General features: G+C 44.6%; 2 protein-coding genes across 19 annotated transcripts in view; one reads left to right on the forward strand and one right to left on the reverse strand.

Moving 5' to 3' along the window:
* The window catches only part of NEK4 (NIMA related kinase 4), a 56,510-nt gene that overhangs the window by 34,433 nt on the left and 5,725 nt on the right, over positions 1–16,352 (reverse strand). For 13 of the 18 annotated variants that reach the window (XR_003094567.1, XR_003094566.1, XR_003094569.1 and 10 more), the window contains exons 2-6: positions 11,660–11,926; positions 9,779–9,976; positions 7,607–7,714; positions 6,355–6,509; positions 3,562–3,700 (exon numbers count right to left, since the gene is read on the reverse strand). Coding sequence is in view for 14 of the 18 variants with exons in the window: in XM_025206774.1 (XP_025062559.1) it covers positions 3,562–3,700; positions 6,355–6,509; positions 7,607–7,714; positions 9,779–9,976; positions 11,660–11,926 (867 nt within the window). In the remaining 4 variants the exon portion in view is untranslated. The remainder of the gene's footprint in view (positions 1–3,561; positions 3,701–6,354; positions 6,510–7,606; positions 7,715–9,778; positions 9,977–11,659; positions 11,927–16,352) is intronic. The other 5 variants (XM_025206780.1, XM_025206778.1, XM_025206776.1 and 2 more) reach the window with 5 other exon arrangements.
* Positions 11,939–16,352, forward strand: part of LOC102387098 (inter-alpha-trypsin inhibitor heavy chain H3) — a 141,205-nt gene continuing 136,791 nt past the window's right edge. Inside the window, exon 1 of the mRNA XM_025206770.1 lies at positions 11,939–12,441. The gene's annotated coding sequence lies outside the window, so the exon portion shown is untranslated. The remainder of the gene's footprint in view (positions 12,442–16,352) is intronic.

Consider the following 16,352-nt stretch of genomic DNA (forward strand, 5'->3'; position numbering starts at 1 on the left):
TTCCCTACAACCCTCACCCTGGGGGCAGAGTCCAACCAACCCCCTCTGGAGGCAGGCAAGCCTGCGACCCCCGCTGCAGGGGCAAGCAGGACTCTAGCAGGGAGCCAGCAGGGCCAGGGGGTCTCCCCTGGGCAGACCCTTTGAAGAGGTTTCCAAGCCTCCCGCCACCATCAGGGACCCAGGGCAAGGGCAGTGGGAAGGGCTCCTCCACAGCTATGGATGGGAATGGCAAGGGCCCCGCACCCAAGCCTAGACCACTGGTGCCTGAGAGGACCAGGTGCGCTACACCAGCCAGCATACCCACTCAGCGTGGCCCTGTCCCTAGCCCTGGCCCCACCAATGCAATCCCCAAAGCAGGGGGACCACAATTATGCACAGGCGACTGCAGGGTGACCCGCAGCCATGGGGCCTGGACCCTCCACTGCTGACCCAGCTTGGGTGGCAGGGCCCCCTTTCTGGCACTCGCCCATAGGCACAGGGTGAAGTTCCAACTACCTGAGTAGGAGAACCTGCGCTATGAGATCTGGGTACAGGCCCTAGCTTGGATGGTGGAGGCCCCTCAAGATCGTGGCAGCCTCCTGCTCTCATGGCAAGAGGGTTTTTTCCTTGCTTTGGAGGCCACCACACAAAAGACAGTGGAGAGGGGGCTTGTGGTGGAGGGCAAGTATGTCCCCATCAAGCTCCTTGAAGAGCTGGGGAGCCGGGTGGTACTCAGCTCCATTCCACCCTATATCCCTAATTGGGCCCTGCTCCGCCAACTGTAAACCCTGGGGAGGGTTCTCTCTCTCAGGTGGTGGCTCTCTCGCTGAGGTGTCAAGACCCTGGCCTCTGCCACATGCGCTCATTCCGCTGCCAGGTCATAATTCAGCTGGCAGCAGGAGTGCAACTGGAGGCCAAATGGTGCCTTGTGATTCCTTTTAAGGGGGCCCTGGTGAGGGTCTTCTATACGTTGGGAGACCTATGGTGCTTCTGGTGCCGTGCCCCGGGGCACTTGTGTCATGAGTGCCCCATGGGCCAGGCAGGGAAGACATTGGCAGGTCCCACTGCAAGAGGGGTGCCCCTGCCACTGGCACCCCTCTCCCCTCAGGCCCCCGGCACTCCAGCCCCCCTGTGAGCTACGGGGACCTTGCACCCTAACCAAGTTTGGCGGAGTCCCAAAGAGAAGGCAGCAGCCAAGCGGAGAGAGGGAGCAGGCCACACCCGCCCCTAGCCATGCCCCTGCTGTAACTGGCTCCCTAACCCTCACTTTCTCCTACCAGAGCCTGTCCACCCAAGGACCACCCCATGACTGAGTGGGTGCAGGTCCCCCCTACAGGCACAAAGCCAATAGGGAGGCCCAAACATAGCTGGAGCCTTCTGAATTGGAGGCCCACCTCCCTCCCAAGACTACCACATGGGGGAAAGAGCAACCCAGCTTCCGGGGGCCTCCCTAGCTGCACCCAACACCCCATCCCCAGGAAAGATAAAATGGGTAATCCCAGTGGAGGATGTTTCGGGGCTGCTAAACAGTCCCAAGCATGAGCCCATGTGTGACAGCTGAACCTTGTGTCTAAGGTGCTTGCTGAACGCTCTGTGAGGATTAGACCAGGTGTTTTTAATTGTTTGTTTATGTATGGAGCTGCATGTTGCCGCTAAGAGTTTAGTTAAAGTAAAAGATTAGTGAGGCCTTGAAAGTAGTGAGGCCTTGTATGTAGTAGCACAGTTAAAATTCACCTTATCAGAAAAATGCAAAGGCTTGTACTGCTATTGGTCAGTCATAAGGAAAGTTCATAGTGAGTAGCTGTGAGTCCACAGCTTAGCTCAGAAGTTATAAATTGGCTAGCACATCCGGAAATCATCAGAAGGAAGATTCAGCATTGTAAGAGAAGCTGCTAATTTAGAAATTAGCTGCTGACCTAGATTCAGTAGGCCCATAGATCTCGAGGAGACCGAGGACTGAATATCAGGGTCCTTCCTGGTACCCCTCGATAAGTTGCCAAAGCGAATTGTTATTGTCTATCATTGTTGTCTTGTTATATTATGCGTAGTTGTGTGTTTGTTAGGTCAATAAACCTTTCTTACCTTTTTACCCCCGACCACTCTCAATCCTGAGCCCTCCCGCTGGCGGCTGAGACACCCATGAAGGGAGTCCCTCACTCTGCTGGCCAGGGCCTACCCCCTGAGATCACATGCACCGAGGCCGAGGTTGAGGCTGACCCAAAGGCAGGTCCGGTAGTGGAGCCCCCCCACCCGATGATCTCGGGGAGACAGGATTCTCAGGACCAGGAGCCCCCCCTAGGCTGGGGCCACATGTGCCCACACCAGTAGTGAGACCGGGCAAGACTGCAGTGTTGCAGTTGTCCCTGCAGCCACAGTTCCTGCTAGCAAATCCTGTCCCATCCTGTTTGGCCGACTGGGCTTGCAGGGTGTGAGATTTGTGCAGGGGGGCACGGGGGGGGAAGAGGGAAGGAGTATGGGAGGTAGGTGTAGTGAGTATAGGGTGTAGTGAGTATGGGTGAGTATAGGGTTTGTGGGGGGTATGGGGCTTATGGGGGTGGGGAGGACTGCTCAGGGGAGTGGGTCAGCAGCCGTCGGAGTGCTCAGGGCTCACTACTGGGAAAGGCCCCCTCGCGGAGAAGTATGGCCCTAGCTGCCTGGGACCTGGCACTGCCTATGCCATATGGTGCAGGCCTGGCCCAGTGTGGGCCAGCTGGGGAGCCTACACTTTCAGGGAGGACCAGGCTGCTCTTGCTGTCACCTGGGGTCCTGGCACCGTATGCAAGAGCCGTGTGCCAGGCAGGACCAGGTCTTTTCTCCAAGTGTCCCATAACCCATCAGGTCAGGCCAGCTCCATGGAAGCAGGACCTAGACCAGCCTGATGCATGGCTCTTGCACGTGGTGCCAGGACCCCAGGTGACATCAAGGGCAGCCCAGTCATACCCAACGGCTCATGCCCCCTGGCCAGCCCACACTAGGCCTATGCCATGTGGCCAGGCGATGCCAGGTTCCAGGTGGCCAGGGCTGCACTGCACCACTGGAGGGCTCTGCCAGTAGTGGGCCCTGAGCACCCCGATGGCTCCTGCTGGGGGGGGCGGCCGTGCGCTGAGCAGGGGGGACCCACCCCTCCTAAGCAGTCATCTCCCCCCCCAAACAGTCCCCCCACACCCACATTCTTACTTGCATGGGACAGGGCCTGGGTCTGATTGACCGCTGCAGCCTTGCCCCACTCCTATTTGCCCCAGCAGGCTGAGGCAGTGTGCTGGAGCAGCTAGGGAAGGGGGAACACATAGAGATGCTCTGGCCAAGTGCCAGAACATCTTTCTGGAGGACCCAGCCTCTGGTTAGTTAAGGACAAGCTCCAGGAGCATGCCCTCAGCTCCTTTTTTTTCAGCATGTATTTTCTTGATGCTGGGATTTCCTGGTATCAAATTTAGAGTCCACACTGCAAATATGGCACATGTTCACTTGTCTGGACACAGCCAAAGTGTTTTTCATAAAATATTTTATATCATGGAACTGAATATTTAAAAATATGCTCTTAAAAAAAACTAAGCGGAATCAATTACAAAAATAGTAACTTACAGCTTTGTATTTCCTGGCTTGCTCAGAGGAATGTCTTTGTGGTACACTATTATCCTTACTATATTCCATCTTCAACAAAACCACAGCAGGACTTTTGGGTTTAGGATCAGCCATCTTCCTATGAGTTTTGGCTGCTTTTCTTTAAAGAAAATGGCAAAAAAAAGATTGTGTTTAGATTCCCTCATTAAATAGGTGCATCCAGTTTCAAAACCCAAATTATAAAGATATCATAAATGTATAATATTTTATTATAAAAATTTAAAATTTCACTAGCATTATTTTCCAGTTTTGTGTCTAGTATTGTTATTTTCAAATATACACCATTAATTTAAATGCTACCATTCTGATTTCATAATAATTTATGGCTTTTCTCTCTAGGTGCAATATTTGGCCATAAACTTTATTGCCCTGTTGGCTCATATTGGGGACTAATCAAGTAGCTAATTCAAGTATGATGAAGAGAAAATGTTACATTTAACTATTTTGTCCAACAGTCAGGTACAAAAAAGTGAAAAGGAATTTGTCTTTGGCAATTTCAAATGATGATTAAATGAGCTTAGCACCGTTATATCTTCATTTATATTTGATTATCTGTTCTTTTATTGGTATTTATTGGTTGTCCTCTTTATCTCACTTTACAGATGATCTTGATCACAGGTTTGCTATGCAAATTGGAATTTGTACAGATAATTCATTAATCAGATGATTTATGATTTTTTCAAATTTCAGTGAACCATTTCATTTTTTGCTATTACTTTCAAGTTCATGATCTCCTTATTCTCTGACCTTATTTGTTCATTCTAAAAGATTCAACAGGGGAAAAGTAGTGGGGGATTCTTTTCTTTTTAAAGGCACAGGTACTTGAACTGGGCAAATGCAATGTTTGGGGGAACGTTTCTTTATGTTCAGAATCTTCCTTCCCAATTAAAGCTTTTCCACTTTCTTTCACTGCCTGGCATCAGCCTGTGCAAGATTTTATATGTTCCAGTCTGAAAGCTATTCTCTCATTCTACCCATGATGCTCTTCCTCCAAGTGAAAAAGATGAGCAAACAAGCCCTTCAGAAACAGATCTTAGATTCAGTAGAAGGGTAGTGCTCATACAGCTGTCTTCTCTCTACCTCACAACCCAAGTGCATCACTGTTACAAGGATGTATTTGGTAGCCATGCAGAAAAAGATAACATTTTTGCAATTTCTCAGTTGGTCTAATAAAAGGTATCTCTGAACCAAGAGTTCTAGATTTTTGCATTTCTTTTTGTCTCAGACCAACACGGCTACCAAATACACCCCTGAAACATGGAAGATGCTGAATTTTAGCCAATTTTGGATTATAAATTTCACTACTGAACAAGAAAAATTTCTGTACCTCCCTGCCTGCCATCTGACACCAACAGGCAAGGAATCCTGCTTGATCTGCATAACAAAGAGCAGGCTACAAAGACACTCCGATGGACCCAGAGGAACAGATATCCAGCTTCTGCTTCCTCTGTGCAAAAATGAAGTTTATTTCCTACATATGGGGACATTTTACCATCTTTTACCTTCCCTGAGCCTGATGAAGGGCATGAGCCTGAAAGCTTGCAGAAAAAGATTTTTTTTTGCAATTTCTCAGTTGTTCTAAAAAAAGGTATCATCTCTGAACCAAGAGTTCTAGATTTTTGCACTTCATAGTCACAAGAGATTTCAACTTTTCCAGTGCTGACCTCTCATGACTATTCTCCAATCCAGGTCTTCTACATCACAGCTTCTATTCTAATACAATAAAAGCCTTAGTCTGCCTGTCAATCTGCCCATCCATAATGCTCGGGGCCAAGTGTGCATGCACCACCAAAGGGGTGCGCACCGATTGGCTGTGAAGGCCCGGTGCATTATGGACAGAGGGGGTGAGCGAGTGAGGGAGCCGTCGTGCTGCCTCTCCCCAACAACAGCTGGCAGGGAGGGGGAGGGGGGTTCCAGTGGCAGCTCCCCCTGCTGCACCTCCCTCCCCGCTGCTGCTGCCGCTGCTGCCAACAGCTGGCAGAGAGGGGGAGGCGGTGGTTGGGAGAGAGAGAGGAGAGGGGGAGAGGAGGCAGGGAGCGGGGGCACATTGTGTGCCACCAGGTGTCAGCGGCTGTGCAAGCTCCCTTCCCCACTGTATGTGGCAGCTGGCGGAGGCACGGGGTGGAGCAGCAGGGGATGGGGGAGGCACACGGGGCCGGAGGCAGAGTGTCGGCACCGCAGGGCACTCGGTGGTGGCACTCTGTCCCCGCCTGCCCCGCTTCCCCCTCATTCATGACGGGCAATTTGCTAGTGTTACTTTATCAGTTACACAGTTACAGTGGCATTCTTCAGTTTTCAACAATCAAAAGTTGACCTTTCATTTTCTGTTCATTTTCATAAAACTGTTAATCAAGGAACAGTCTGCAGGACATTTATCACTTTTGAATTCTTTACATCCTCAAGTAAAATCTTTTTCCTTATCTTTTGAGGATGGCAGGGCTTAATAAATTTAACCGTGGCAATCTCCCAGTTAAGTGAGTTTTATGACCATTTTACTGATGGGGAAAATTGAGGATCAAAGAGATTAATCTTGGGCAAGTCACTGCAGACTCAGACTCCTAGTTCTGATATTATCTTCTTCACAAATTTTAACCTTCTAAAGTTACTGATTGACAGGAACCAAAGAATCATCACATCATTACTTTAAGACAAACAATGGCTGTGTTTGTTTTAACAAATAATATGGCTTTTTGTTGTGTAATAGAAGAAACATCGATTGTATTTTCCTTTATGAACAATTAGAAAACATCTTACACTTTTGTGGCTTCCAAAAACAAAGAGATTTGGTGTTTGATATAAGGCTGCCTTAGTATGTTCTTCACGCTGGGTCTTTCCTCAGGCTTCTTCCTAAGCATAGTTCGTATCAGCTCTACTAGTTGTGGGCTATAATCCTTTGGCATTGGTGGCAACTATAAAAAAAAATTAAAGGATAACTGTGATATTATAGTAATAAATGGACTGCTATCCTCTCAATATGAAATCTGATGAATGCTTCAGACATTCAGATCATGCCACCAACATTCAGCAAACAAAAACATTGAATAGATTTATCTAAAGGAGCAAGTATTGCACCATTTAATCACTATGGAACTGATTTGGCTAGGTTCTAAGTACAGGGAGTAGTCCTACCAAGATCAATGACACTGCTTGCATGCTTATAGATAGCTTAAGTATGTTCCTTAATGGAACCCAGAACACCTAAAGATTTTGCACAAGATTCCTCCTAAATTTTTCTTAGAAGCTATGAACAAAACATTAATATTGCATATACATATGAAGAAGAAAGTTCTATGTTAATATATATTCATCACATTTCAAGAAAGATATTCAAAGCTGTTCAACTATGCTTTCTAAGATTTGCTAACTAGAATTTTATCACAGGGGCCTTCATTTCCCCCTCCCCACCCCCAAACACATAATTTGTCATAGTTGAAGATCACGATTTACCATATTTACCCAAATCCAAGATTGCTTCAAAGTTAAGATAACCTCCCAAATAATCAGATTATATACATGGACAATTATATATTGTTGAGGGTCATCTTAAATTGATCTTCTCATTGCTGTGGCAGAGAAAGCAGCAGTGGGGTTGAGGGCCAAATCCCTGCCTCTTGCCCTCCCTGCCTGCCACCTGCCCCCCACCCCTTGCCTCCCCACCTCTAACTTCCTCCAGTCTGTAGGAATTGAAATGACCCATTTCCTACAAAGGTGAAAATAAAGAAACTCTGATACCTTCAAACTAAAATATGTTTTCTGTATCTACCACTTCATCAGTAGATAAGTGTACTACATACGACATTAGAATGAACATGACAACATTTCGTTTTTGTTTACACCTCATGTTTCAAAAAGGAGGTAAAATTCATTTTTGACTAAAATTAATTCTCTCAAATTCCAGATATAACAATGGACTACAAGTTTTGAATCTATAGTTCTACAGTTAAGAATGTAATCGTAGTATTTTTTCCAAAATATTTTCACCAAACAGCTTAAGATCAAATTTTACCTTTCCTTCAATAATTTGATAAACGAGAGAGTTCATGTCTTTAGCATTGAAGGCATGTTTCAGTGTGGCCATTTCATAAACACAACATCCTAAAGCCCAAACATCAGACTGCAAAAGGAAAACCAGAAAAATAAGTGTAAGAATATTATACGGAATATGGAAAGTTTACTTTAATATCCTCTTCATGAGCATAGGCTGGCATCATGCTGAGATGATAGTCGCCATAATTAAGAATGCAGCAAAATCCATTATGACAGCTTTTGGCCCCAAATCCCATAACTTTGCTTGGCTCAACTGGTTCATCCTGAACATATGCTACTTTTTCTCTAAAAGCTAAGGAGAAATTTTCTACAAAGTCTAAAAGCAAGTTGGTATGATTCTGAGCTGCCAATCATTTAAGAGATATATCCTGACCATGTGGTCGCACAATAGGGGGTGCTACTACGCAGAGACACCCACATCACTATGCCAGGCCCAAAACCTCGCTTCAAAGGTCTCCCTTGGGGAGCCTAGCTGGTTGTCTCGCTTCCTGGAGAACCCCTGCAAGTCTAGGGGTAACGTTGCCACCACTGATCTCTGGCTAGGCTTTGTGCAGCCTGGGGCACACAGACCCCGCGAACCTAGGGGGTGCTTTGCCCACAGTAATATTTCTGGGATGCTTTGGGCTCAAAGAAGCATCCAAGATAGCATCAGGAAGAACTGAAGGAAAATAAAAAGACAAATTTTGCTGGGTAGGCAGGGGGTGGAAGGCCTCTCCTTTTCTCAGTGCCCAAAGATGTAGGATATAACCCGATACCTTTATTGAGCGGGGGGTGGGGGGCAGGGGGAGTTGGACGTAGAAGTCAGAATACACTTTGAGCAAACAAAAGCAACTTGAGTCTTTACAGAGACTGGATACAGCGACCCTTTTAAGACACAACTTGCCTATACATAACTCCCAACTCCTGGCAGGTTTCCAGGTTTCTATTTACAGAAATCACTAGGCCACTGCTTGGGGTATGTACTTGTAGTTTCCAGGTGCCCACCGGAAGGAAGAGAAAACCCCTCTCACCCCCACAAGGAATTTTATCTGGCCAGGTCACCTGATTGACTAGCCTGATCCAAGAGGAGCAGGAAGGGAGAGGGGTCACCTAGGCTGACCCAAGGGAGGGTCAGAGTGAGGGGGAGGGGATTTCCCCACAGACCCATCCCTGAAATTTGATTTCTATTAATTTTCAGATTTTCTGCAATTCTCTCTCAAGCTTTCCATACAATTAAATCTCAGTGAAAACAAACACAACTATCATTGAATAAAATGGACTGAAATTAAGCAAAGTTATGATCATGCTGTAATTCTCAACCCTGCACATGTCATTCTGCCCAGGTGGAGCTCTATAAACTTCAAAGTAGCTTTGTAACAATACAGTCTATCCACACAAATTATGATTCAGAATCTGAGTTTCTACATGTACATATATTCTAGGCTGGTGATCACCTGCAGCTTGGAGAAAGCTGGATCTTTCTTTATTTCAGTATACTAACTGAAGACTTTTTATTAGCTCAGGCTTACAATAGAGCCTTGTGTTTATGGTATACTTGGTTCTGCAGCTGAAACTGAATTACTCTACAAGGGCAATTCTTTTTTTTGCTAGCCAGTAATTTATTTCACACTTAAAAGAAGGACTTTAAAAACAATAAGAATACCAGACCACTGACCATTCTTTACTTATTTGTCCCAGTAATTGTAAATACTTAACTCCAGTTTTTTTAAAAACTGTAATATCTATTACATATATTTTAGCAATTGTAGTGATAAGAATGTAACCAACAACAAAATTTAAGTTTGTTGTATACTGCAGTAACCTAATACACACTTAAGAATGTTTTTTTTCCTTTTTACTTGCCAGGCTATTGATAAATCCTAACCATAACAGCAAGTCATGCACTGCAGAATAGTTTTTCTTACATTATCTTATTTTTTTAGAAGTATTATTTTTCCTGTAGATAATACTAAAAAAAACCCCAGCAGCAGCAAAATACATCAGCTTTCTCCTTAAAACCACCTCTTCCTAAAACACAAGACATCATACAATTCTGACAAATAGGTAAACACAATAACTCATCTATTTTGTCCTAGTTAGTTTTGAAAGGTTACATGAAGTCAACTAACATGCTACCGATAACATACTCTACCTTGTAGTTGTAAGGTTTGCTAGATAACAGTTCAGGACTCATATAGTAAGGTGTGCCAATAAGAGTATTGGCCATATCATACTGATTTTCTAACACTCTGGCTATTCCCAGATCTCCCACTTTGATTATATTTGTTCGTGTCAGGAAAACATTTTGCGTTTTGAGATCTCTGTGTAGAATGTGTTTTTCATGTAAATACTGAAAAATAAAAGATTTACAGCCAAGTTGCAAGTTAACCAACAATCAATTTGTTCTTTTCCACTGAAATAAAACCATGCAAGGCAGACAAAAGCATACAAATACAACAAACTATTTATTACTAAACAAGACACAAATTACAGCCCCGATTAGTGAGTTAGTACAGATAATATAAGCCTATACATATTATTTATTTTTGCTTTAATATGATCTGCCCATTTGAGGTTAATAAGTAACCCAACAGGAACAAGAAATACAAAATGAAAGCTCAACCTGTTATTCACTTTCCACTACAATTCATTTAAATCCAATCCTGCAGTCCTACCTCAATCTACATTCCTTTTTGATGATGTAAGGTTGGTAGAAATTCCCCCCTTCACCCCCCAAGTAAAATCTATGGAATTAGGCTTACAATAAGCAAAATCAGGTCCTAGTACAGATTTCTGTATAACAGGGCATTTTGGTTACATTAATGCTTTTCACTCCAATTTCTTATATTTCACATTTAAGTTAAACCTTTATTATACTAATATTTGTATGATTTAATTCCTTTCATGTTATTAAAATATAAGATGAAAATAGTTTTCAGGAGAAATAATGGGTTAATGGTCAGAAAATTTCACTTTAAAAATAAATTTAAATATAGAAGCAATAAATGCTTCTGAAAGCAGACAGCTTTTTAGTACCAACATTTTTGGTTTACGTTAAATTAAGTTTCAAAATGGAAGGAGATTCTATAATTCAGCAGCAAGCCCTTGGAAACAGAGGATTATAAATATTAGAAATTAGAACTCTTTAACTAGACCACGGCTTGCTTATATGACTAATTTAGAACTCTGTTTGTTAGTATAGGCTATCATAACAATTATAACAATTAATTGTACTCCACAATGTCATTTCAAAGGCAGTGACAAAGTAAATCAGTGAGCCATGACTCCAGCTGTAGTTTATCAATAGTATAAAGATTGTCATGCTAAAGAGATGCAAGTACAGTATACAGATAAAAGCAGCCGTGGCAGGTATGCCACAAGTTAAGCCCCACCCTTTTCCTACGTCTGATCCCTGCCCCTCCAGATGTCTACCTGATACAGATTTTGCCCCGGAGCCCCAGAATGGAGGCAAAGGGTCTTAAGTGTATGGCCACGTGGAATAGACTGGATGAAGGACAATGATGTGGAGATGTACCAGGACCAAGAGCCAGGTTAACCCTTTCCATGTCTCAGCTGCCACAATTTTATATAGCAAGTAAGGATCCAAAGCCCTGAATTTGGTAGTGACTTCAGGGCCAGAAAAGGGTTAACTTGTCTGTGACACCCCCTCACCCTCCAATCACACACACTTCCTCTCTCAGCAGCATCCTCCCCCTGCTGTGCTCCTCAGAGTGCTCCTGTACCTCCTTTCATGACACAGAGCAGCTTCCAATGCCACCTACAGCATGCATGCATGCTACAGATTGACCACCTCTGGGCTAAAGCAGCTATTTTTCATAAATTTCATAGACATTAGGGCTGGAGCAATGCTTCATGAATTTGACAATAACTATAATTGGTCAACATTTCTAATAGCCTGTTGTATCTAGATGCCAACACTGGTAAAACCACAACTTGAAATTATATAAATAAAATTGAAATTTTGAAGGTTTTGTAGAAAGACCAGTATTTTAAAATTAAAAGGTTTAATTACCTGCAGTGCCATGGCAATCTGGACAAACCACTCTACCACCCGAGTCTCTGGTAAAAGTTTGCCCTTCTGTTCTTTAAGTTTATGATAGAGGTCTCCTCCTTCACAGAAGCCCATAACAATATATAATAAACCATCTTCCCCTTCCCAGGACTCCCGGTAGGTGACTATGTTGGGGTGCCTCAAGAGAGACAAGAGCTGGGCCTCTTGTTCTGCTGCTTTCCTGTCTCGCTTGGAGGCATTTTTAAGGTTTAGCTTTTTGATGACATACTGTAGAGAAAAATAAAAGATGAAAATCCAATCTACTAGGTAAAACTACTGTCAAATTCTAAAAATCTAAAAAAACCCAAGTACTTAAACAGATCATTATATATGGAAATTACAATTTATATACAACTGTTCATTATTATATCATTATTAAATCCTATTAGTCTACTTCATAATAAGTGTTTATATAATTTTAATGCTTAATGTCACAGGACACTAAGGTGCCTGCTCCTCTTAGAGCAGAGATTGCCCGGAGAGAGAGCACAGAGCCAGATAAGAAACCAGGTGCAGGTTGCCATGACAACTGGTTAATGAAGGAATTGGCCGCACCTGTACCTGGTCAGCTGGCCGGAGGAGGCAGGGCCCTAGGCCCATATAAACCCCAGGGCTCAGACCATGCAGTTGGTTCCCTACCAGCAACTGAAAGGGAAGGAGCCTCCAGGAAGCAAGGGCCCAGAGATGTGGTAGCTGGCAGATCTGCTGCCCTTAGAACAACAGGGACACCATGAGCCCATAAGGTAACCTTGCCTACTAGGCATTGAGCCTCAGAGAGGGAGTTTTACTCTTTTAAAGGGGCAAAGCATGATGTGAATTCTGTGTTATGTTACAGTCCAGGGACTCAGGGTGGTTGGCTGTTGTTTGTGTGCTGTCTGGTAACACCGGTGGTTTGGGTGAGGCTATTTGGGGAAGGAGGAGGCCTCATTGAGGGGTGTAGAGACTGGGCTGTGGAGAGCCCAGTGCTGACAAGGGGCTGAATTATAATGATACTGGCATTGTCCTGCCTAGGCCTCATCTGTGAGGCTTGGGGTGTGGTAGAGGGGTGGTTGGAGCCATGCATATGGCTGATAAGGCTGAGAGACTTGGGAACCATCTACAGTGAAGCAGGATGTCAAGGGGTCTAGAGACAACAGGGTTATTAGGATCTAGCCAGACTGTGTCCAAACTTAAAGCTCAAGTACAGCCTCCCTATATTCATCATACCAATGAGACATGGTGGGCAAGAATGAGGGTGTTTGTAGAGCAAGACTGACACAGTTAAGGACCTGGGGGCAACACTGCCACCCCTAGGCACTGCACCCTGCTACATTTTTATAATTGATTAAAACATTAAAATATTCAGGTTGCGCTGTTTCCCTTGTTTTAAAACAACTGGCCATTACTGACCCATGTTCAAGTCTTAACACTGAAATACTTTTGCATAGTTCAGAAAGTCATTCTTCTCAAAAAGGTGACTTAACTCCTTACAATTTCTACTCCCTTCTGATAAAGAGAATTGTAAATGCACAACAAAGACTATGTAAATAAGCTTATTCTAGTATAGGAAGTTAAAATCCAGAAGTGACTAATCTCATTCTGTTTGAGGAAAAAAAATCTTGATTTCTTTACGAAAGCCACATGCTTCAATAAACTCCAGAAAACAGCATTTTACTACAAGGTGCCAGAAGGCTGATCAGATCTACATAACAGCAGAAGGTGGTTAAAACCACATCTCAGAGTTCCAAACATATTTAAAAAAAAAAAAATCTTCTAGCACTGAAAAAATTATGAACTCACAACTGCACAAAATCCTCACTAGACCTTATCAGGCTAGACTTTCCTTTCCAAAACAAAGTATGGACATGGTAGAGAGTTCTGCAGTAGAGCAGGCTAATAAAAGTTAAGTGCAAAAGGCAAATCTATTAAAAGATGGCAGGAAAGCTTCTGATACCAACAGGTTAGGAAGAAAAAGAATGCTACCAAGAACAAAAAGGGAGAACAGAAAAGATTTTTTTTTTTAATCTTTAAAATCTGAAAAAAGAATAAATTAGATGATTCTATCAATGAGAAACTTATTCTATACCAGTCATAAAAGAATACTAACATTTATGATATGAGCTTAAAGACAACAAGAAGAGGTTCTAAAAGTTATGGTGGCCAGAAAAGAAAGGACAAGTAAGCTGTGGGTCCAAATGTTAACTAGCCAGTGGGAACTCTTACGAGAAAATGCAAAGAAGGCAGGAAGTAGCTGTTGTAGTTATCTCAGTGTTCACAAAAAAATTAAGCTGCAGCCAGACACTTAAGAATTATTTGGATAAAGAAAGAGGCATGCTGAGGGATGAGGTAACAAGAGATGGTCAGAGAGCTTTTGATGGGTCTGAATCAAGTCAAATCATCAAAGTCTGATGAACTTCACCCTAGGGTAGGGTTAGTATATTTCAAGTTTCAAAAATAGGACACCTGGTCCTCTATTGGGGGATGGGGTATATGATGGGGGGTGGGGGGCAGTGATATGCCCATGCCCTGCCCCCCACTCCCAACCCACAGTACCCCACCCCACAAAACCCGCTGGTGCCCCTCCTTAGCAGGTTAAGTACAGACAATCAAAATGCCTGAGGCTGTATTGATTTCAGTCTTTGCAGATCAGCCTAATCTGCAAAGACTGAACCAATAAGCAAATGAACAGACTTTCACTTTTGAGTCAGGAAATACACATGTCTGCAGTGGCTCAAGCCAGAAGCTGGGGGTGCTAAAGCACACCTCTCTGGTGTATGGCCAGCATAGGCTGTGTATGCTTCCTTTTCCTGCTGCCTCTGAGGTCTCTGGGATTTGCAGTCCGTACTCGCAGCAGGACTCTGCAGGGTTGCTTATAACTTCCTCTTCCTGCTTCCACGTGCCTCTGGGCTCTGTAGTCCAGTCGCAGCCAGCACTAAGCAGGGCAGGGCACAGCAGCCCCATACTCAGGGGAAGGGAAGTTTAACCCACTTCCCCCAGGCAAACCCCTGCTGGGTTTGGAGGCTGGGGAGGTGGGGGGTGCTGTGAGCCACCCTTCACTGCTGTGGCTAGGGAGCAGAGGGGCAGGGCCAGTTCTGCTCTCTGGAGCAGACAGCATAGCCCAGCACAGGGTTGCAAGATGCTGGGGGACTGTGATTTAACTTGAACCAGGAAGGGATCTGGGACAGAAGTTTCATAACCCGGTTTGACCTAAATCACTTAAGTCTGACACTACATTCAACCAGGTTTATCTTAAACCAGTCTCACCCATTTTGAAACTGGTGTGTGCACACTGAACTTCTATTATGTTACAGGTTTAAACCAGTTTCTGATCACTTAAACCAGTTTATGTGTAACTTCTGTACCTAGCCCCAACCCACAGCCCCCACCGCCATCCCTGCTGATACCCCTCACTCCTGACCCACATCCCCTGGCCCTGCCTGTGCCCCTCAGTCCCCCATTCCCCTGGTGCCCCACAGTCCCGACTCAGTCCCCCATTCCCCTGGTGCCCCTCATTCTTGACCCACAGATCCCAGTCTCCCCCAGCCCTGTTGCACAAGCAACTCCCTGCTGCTCCCAAAGAATCCCCCAACCTGTTTCCCCCACTGGAGGGGAAGATGCATCCCCCAGCTCCCTGCCCTGTTGCAGTCCCAGCCCCAGCTGGCGCATACATACCCTCATCCCCAAAGTCTCCAGTCCTGGCTGTCCAATTCTGCGCCCAAAGACTTACCTTACTGCAGCTGCCAGGGCCATGCACAGAGTACGTGATGTCCCTAAATCCAATCACCCTGTCCCATTCCTTCCAGCCCCAGGCAGCTCCTTGCTGGGGCAAGCCGGGAAGTGCCAGGAAAGCAGAAGCAGAGCAAAATCCAGGACATTTCCTGATATTTCAAAAAAACAAAACAAAAAAAACCCAACCACCCAGATGAAGATGGGAGCACCCAAAAAGAGGACAAGTCTGGGAAAACTTGGACGCAAGGTACTTCAGGGTAAAGAAGGAACTGGCAGAGGAAATCTCAGATCCCTCAGCAATCATTTTCATGAAGTCATCAGAGACAGGTGAGATGCCTCAGGACTACGAAAGAGCCAACATAGCACCCCTCTTTAAAGGCAAAAAGGAGGACCCAGACTGGTTAGTCTTACCCTCAATACCCAGGATGTTATTGAAACGCATCCTAAGGAAGGCCATTTGCAAGCATCTGGAGGAGAAAAAGCTGATCACAAGCAACCTAGCATGGATTTACAAAGAACAATTTATGTCAAACAAATATCATCTCCTTCTCTGACAAGCTAACTAGTTGAGTGAGTGAAGGGAATGCTGTGGATATAGTGTATCTGGACTTCAGGAAGATTTTTGATAAGGTCTTGAATGACCTTCTCATAAACAACTGAAGAAATGTAGATTATGCAAAACTACTATAACATGGATAGACAATAGGCTGAATAGCTGCAAGCAAGGGGTAATTATTAACAAATCCATGTCAGAATGGCATAGGCAAACAAGGTTCCTTGGGTGAACTTGATATCTTTTATTAGACCAACACAAATGGTTGGAGAATAGTTATTAAGCAAGCTTTCAGGTTCAAAAACCCTTCGTCAGGCTCAGGAAGCTGCAGCATTTGGTGTGTGCTCTTCCTGGATGGAATGAAAAGTAAACAAGCCAGGGGCTGGGCTGGGC

Source organism: Alligator sinensis, unplaced genomic scaffold (assembly GCF_000455745.1).
Source record: "Alligator sinensis unplaced genomic scaffold, ASM45574v1 scaffold78_1, whole genome shotgun sequence".
NCBI lineage: Eukaryota > Metazoa > Chordata > Crocodylia > Alligatoridae > Alligator > Alligator sinensis.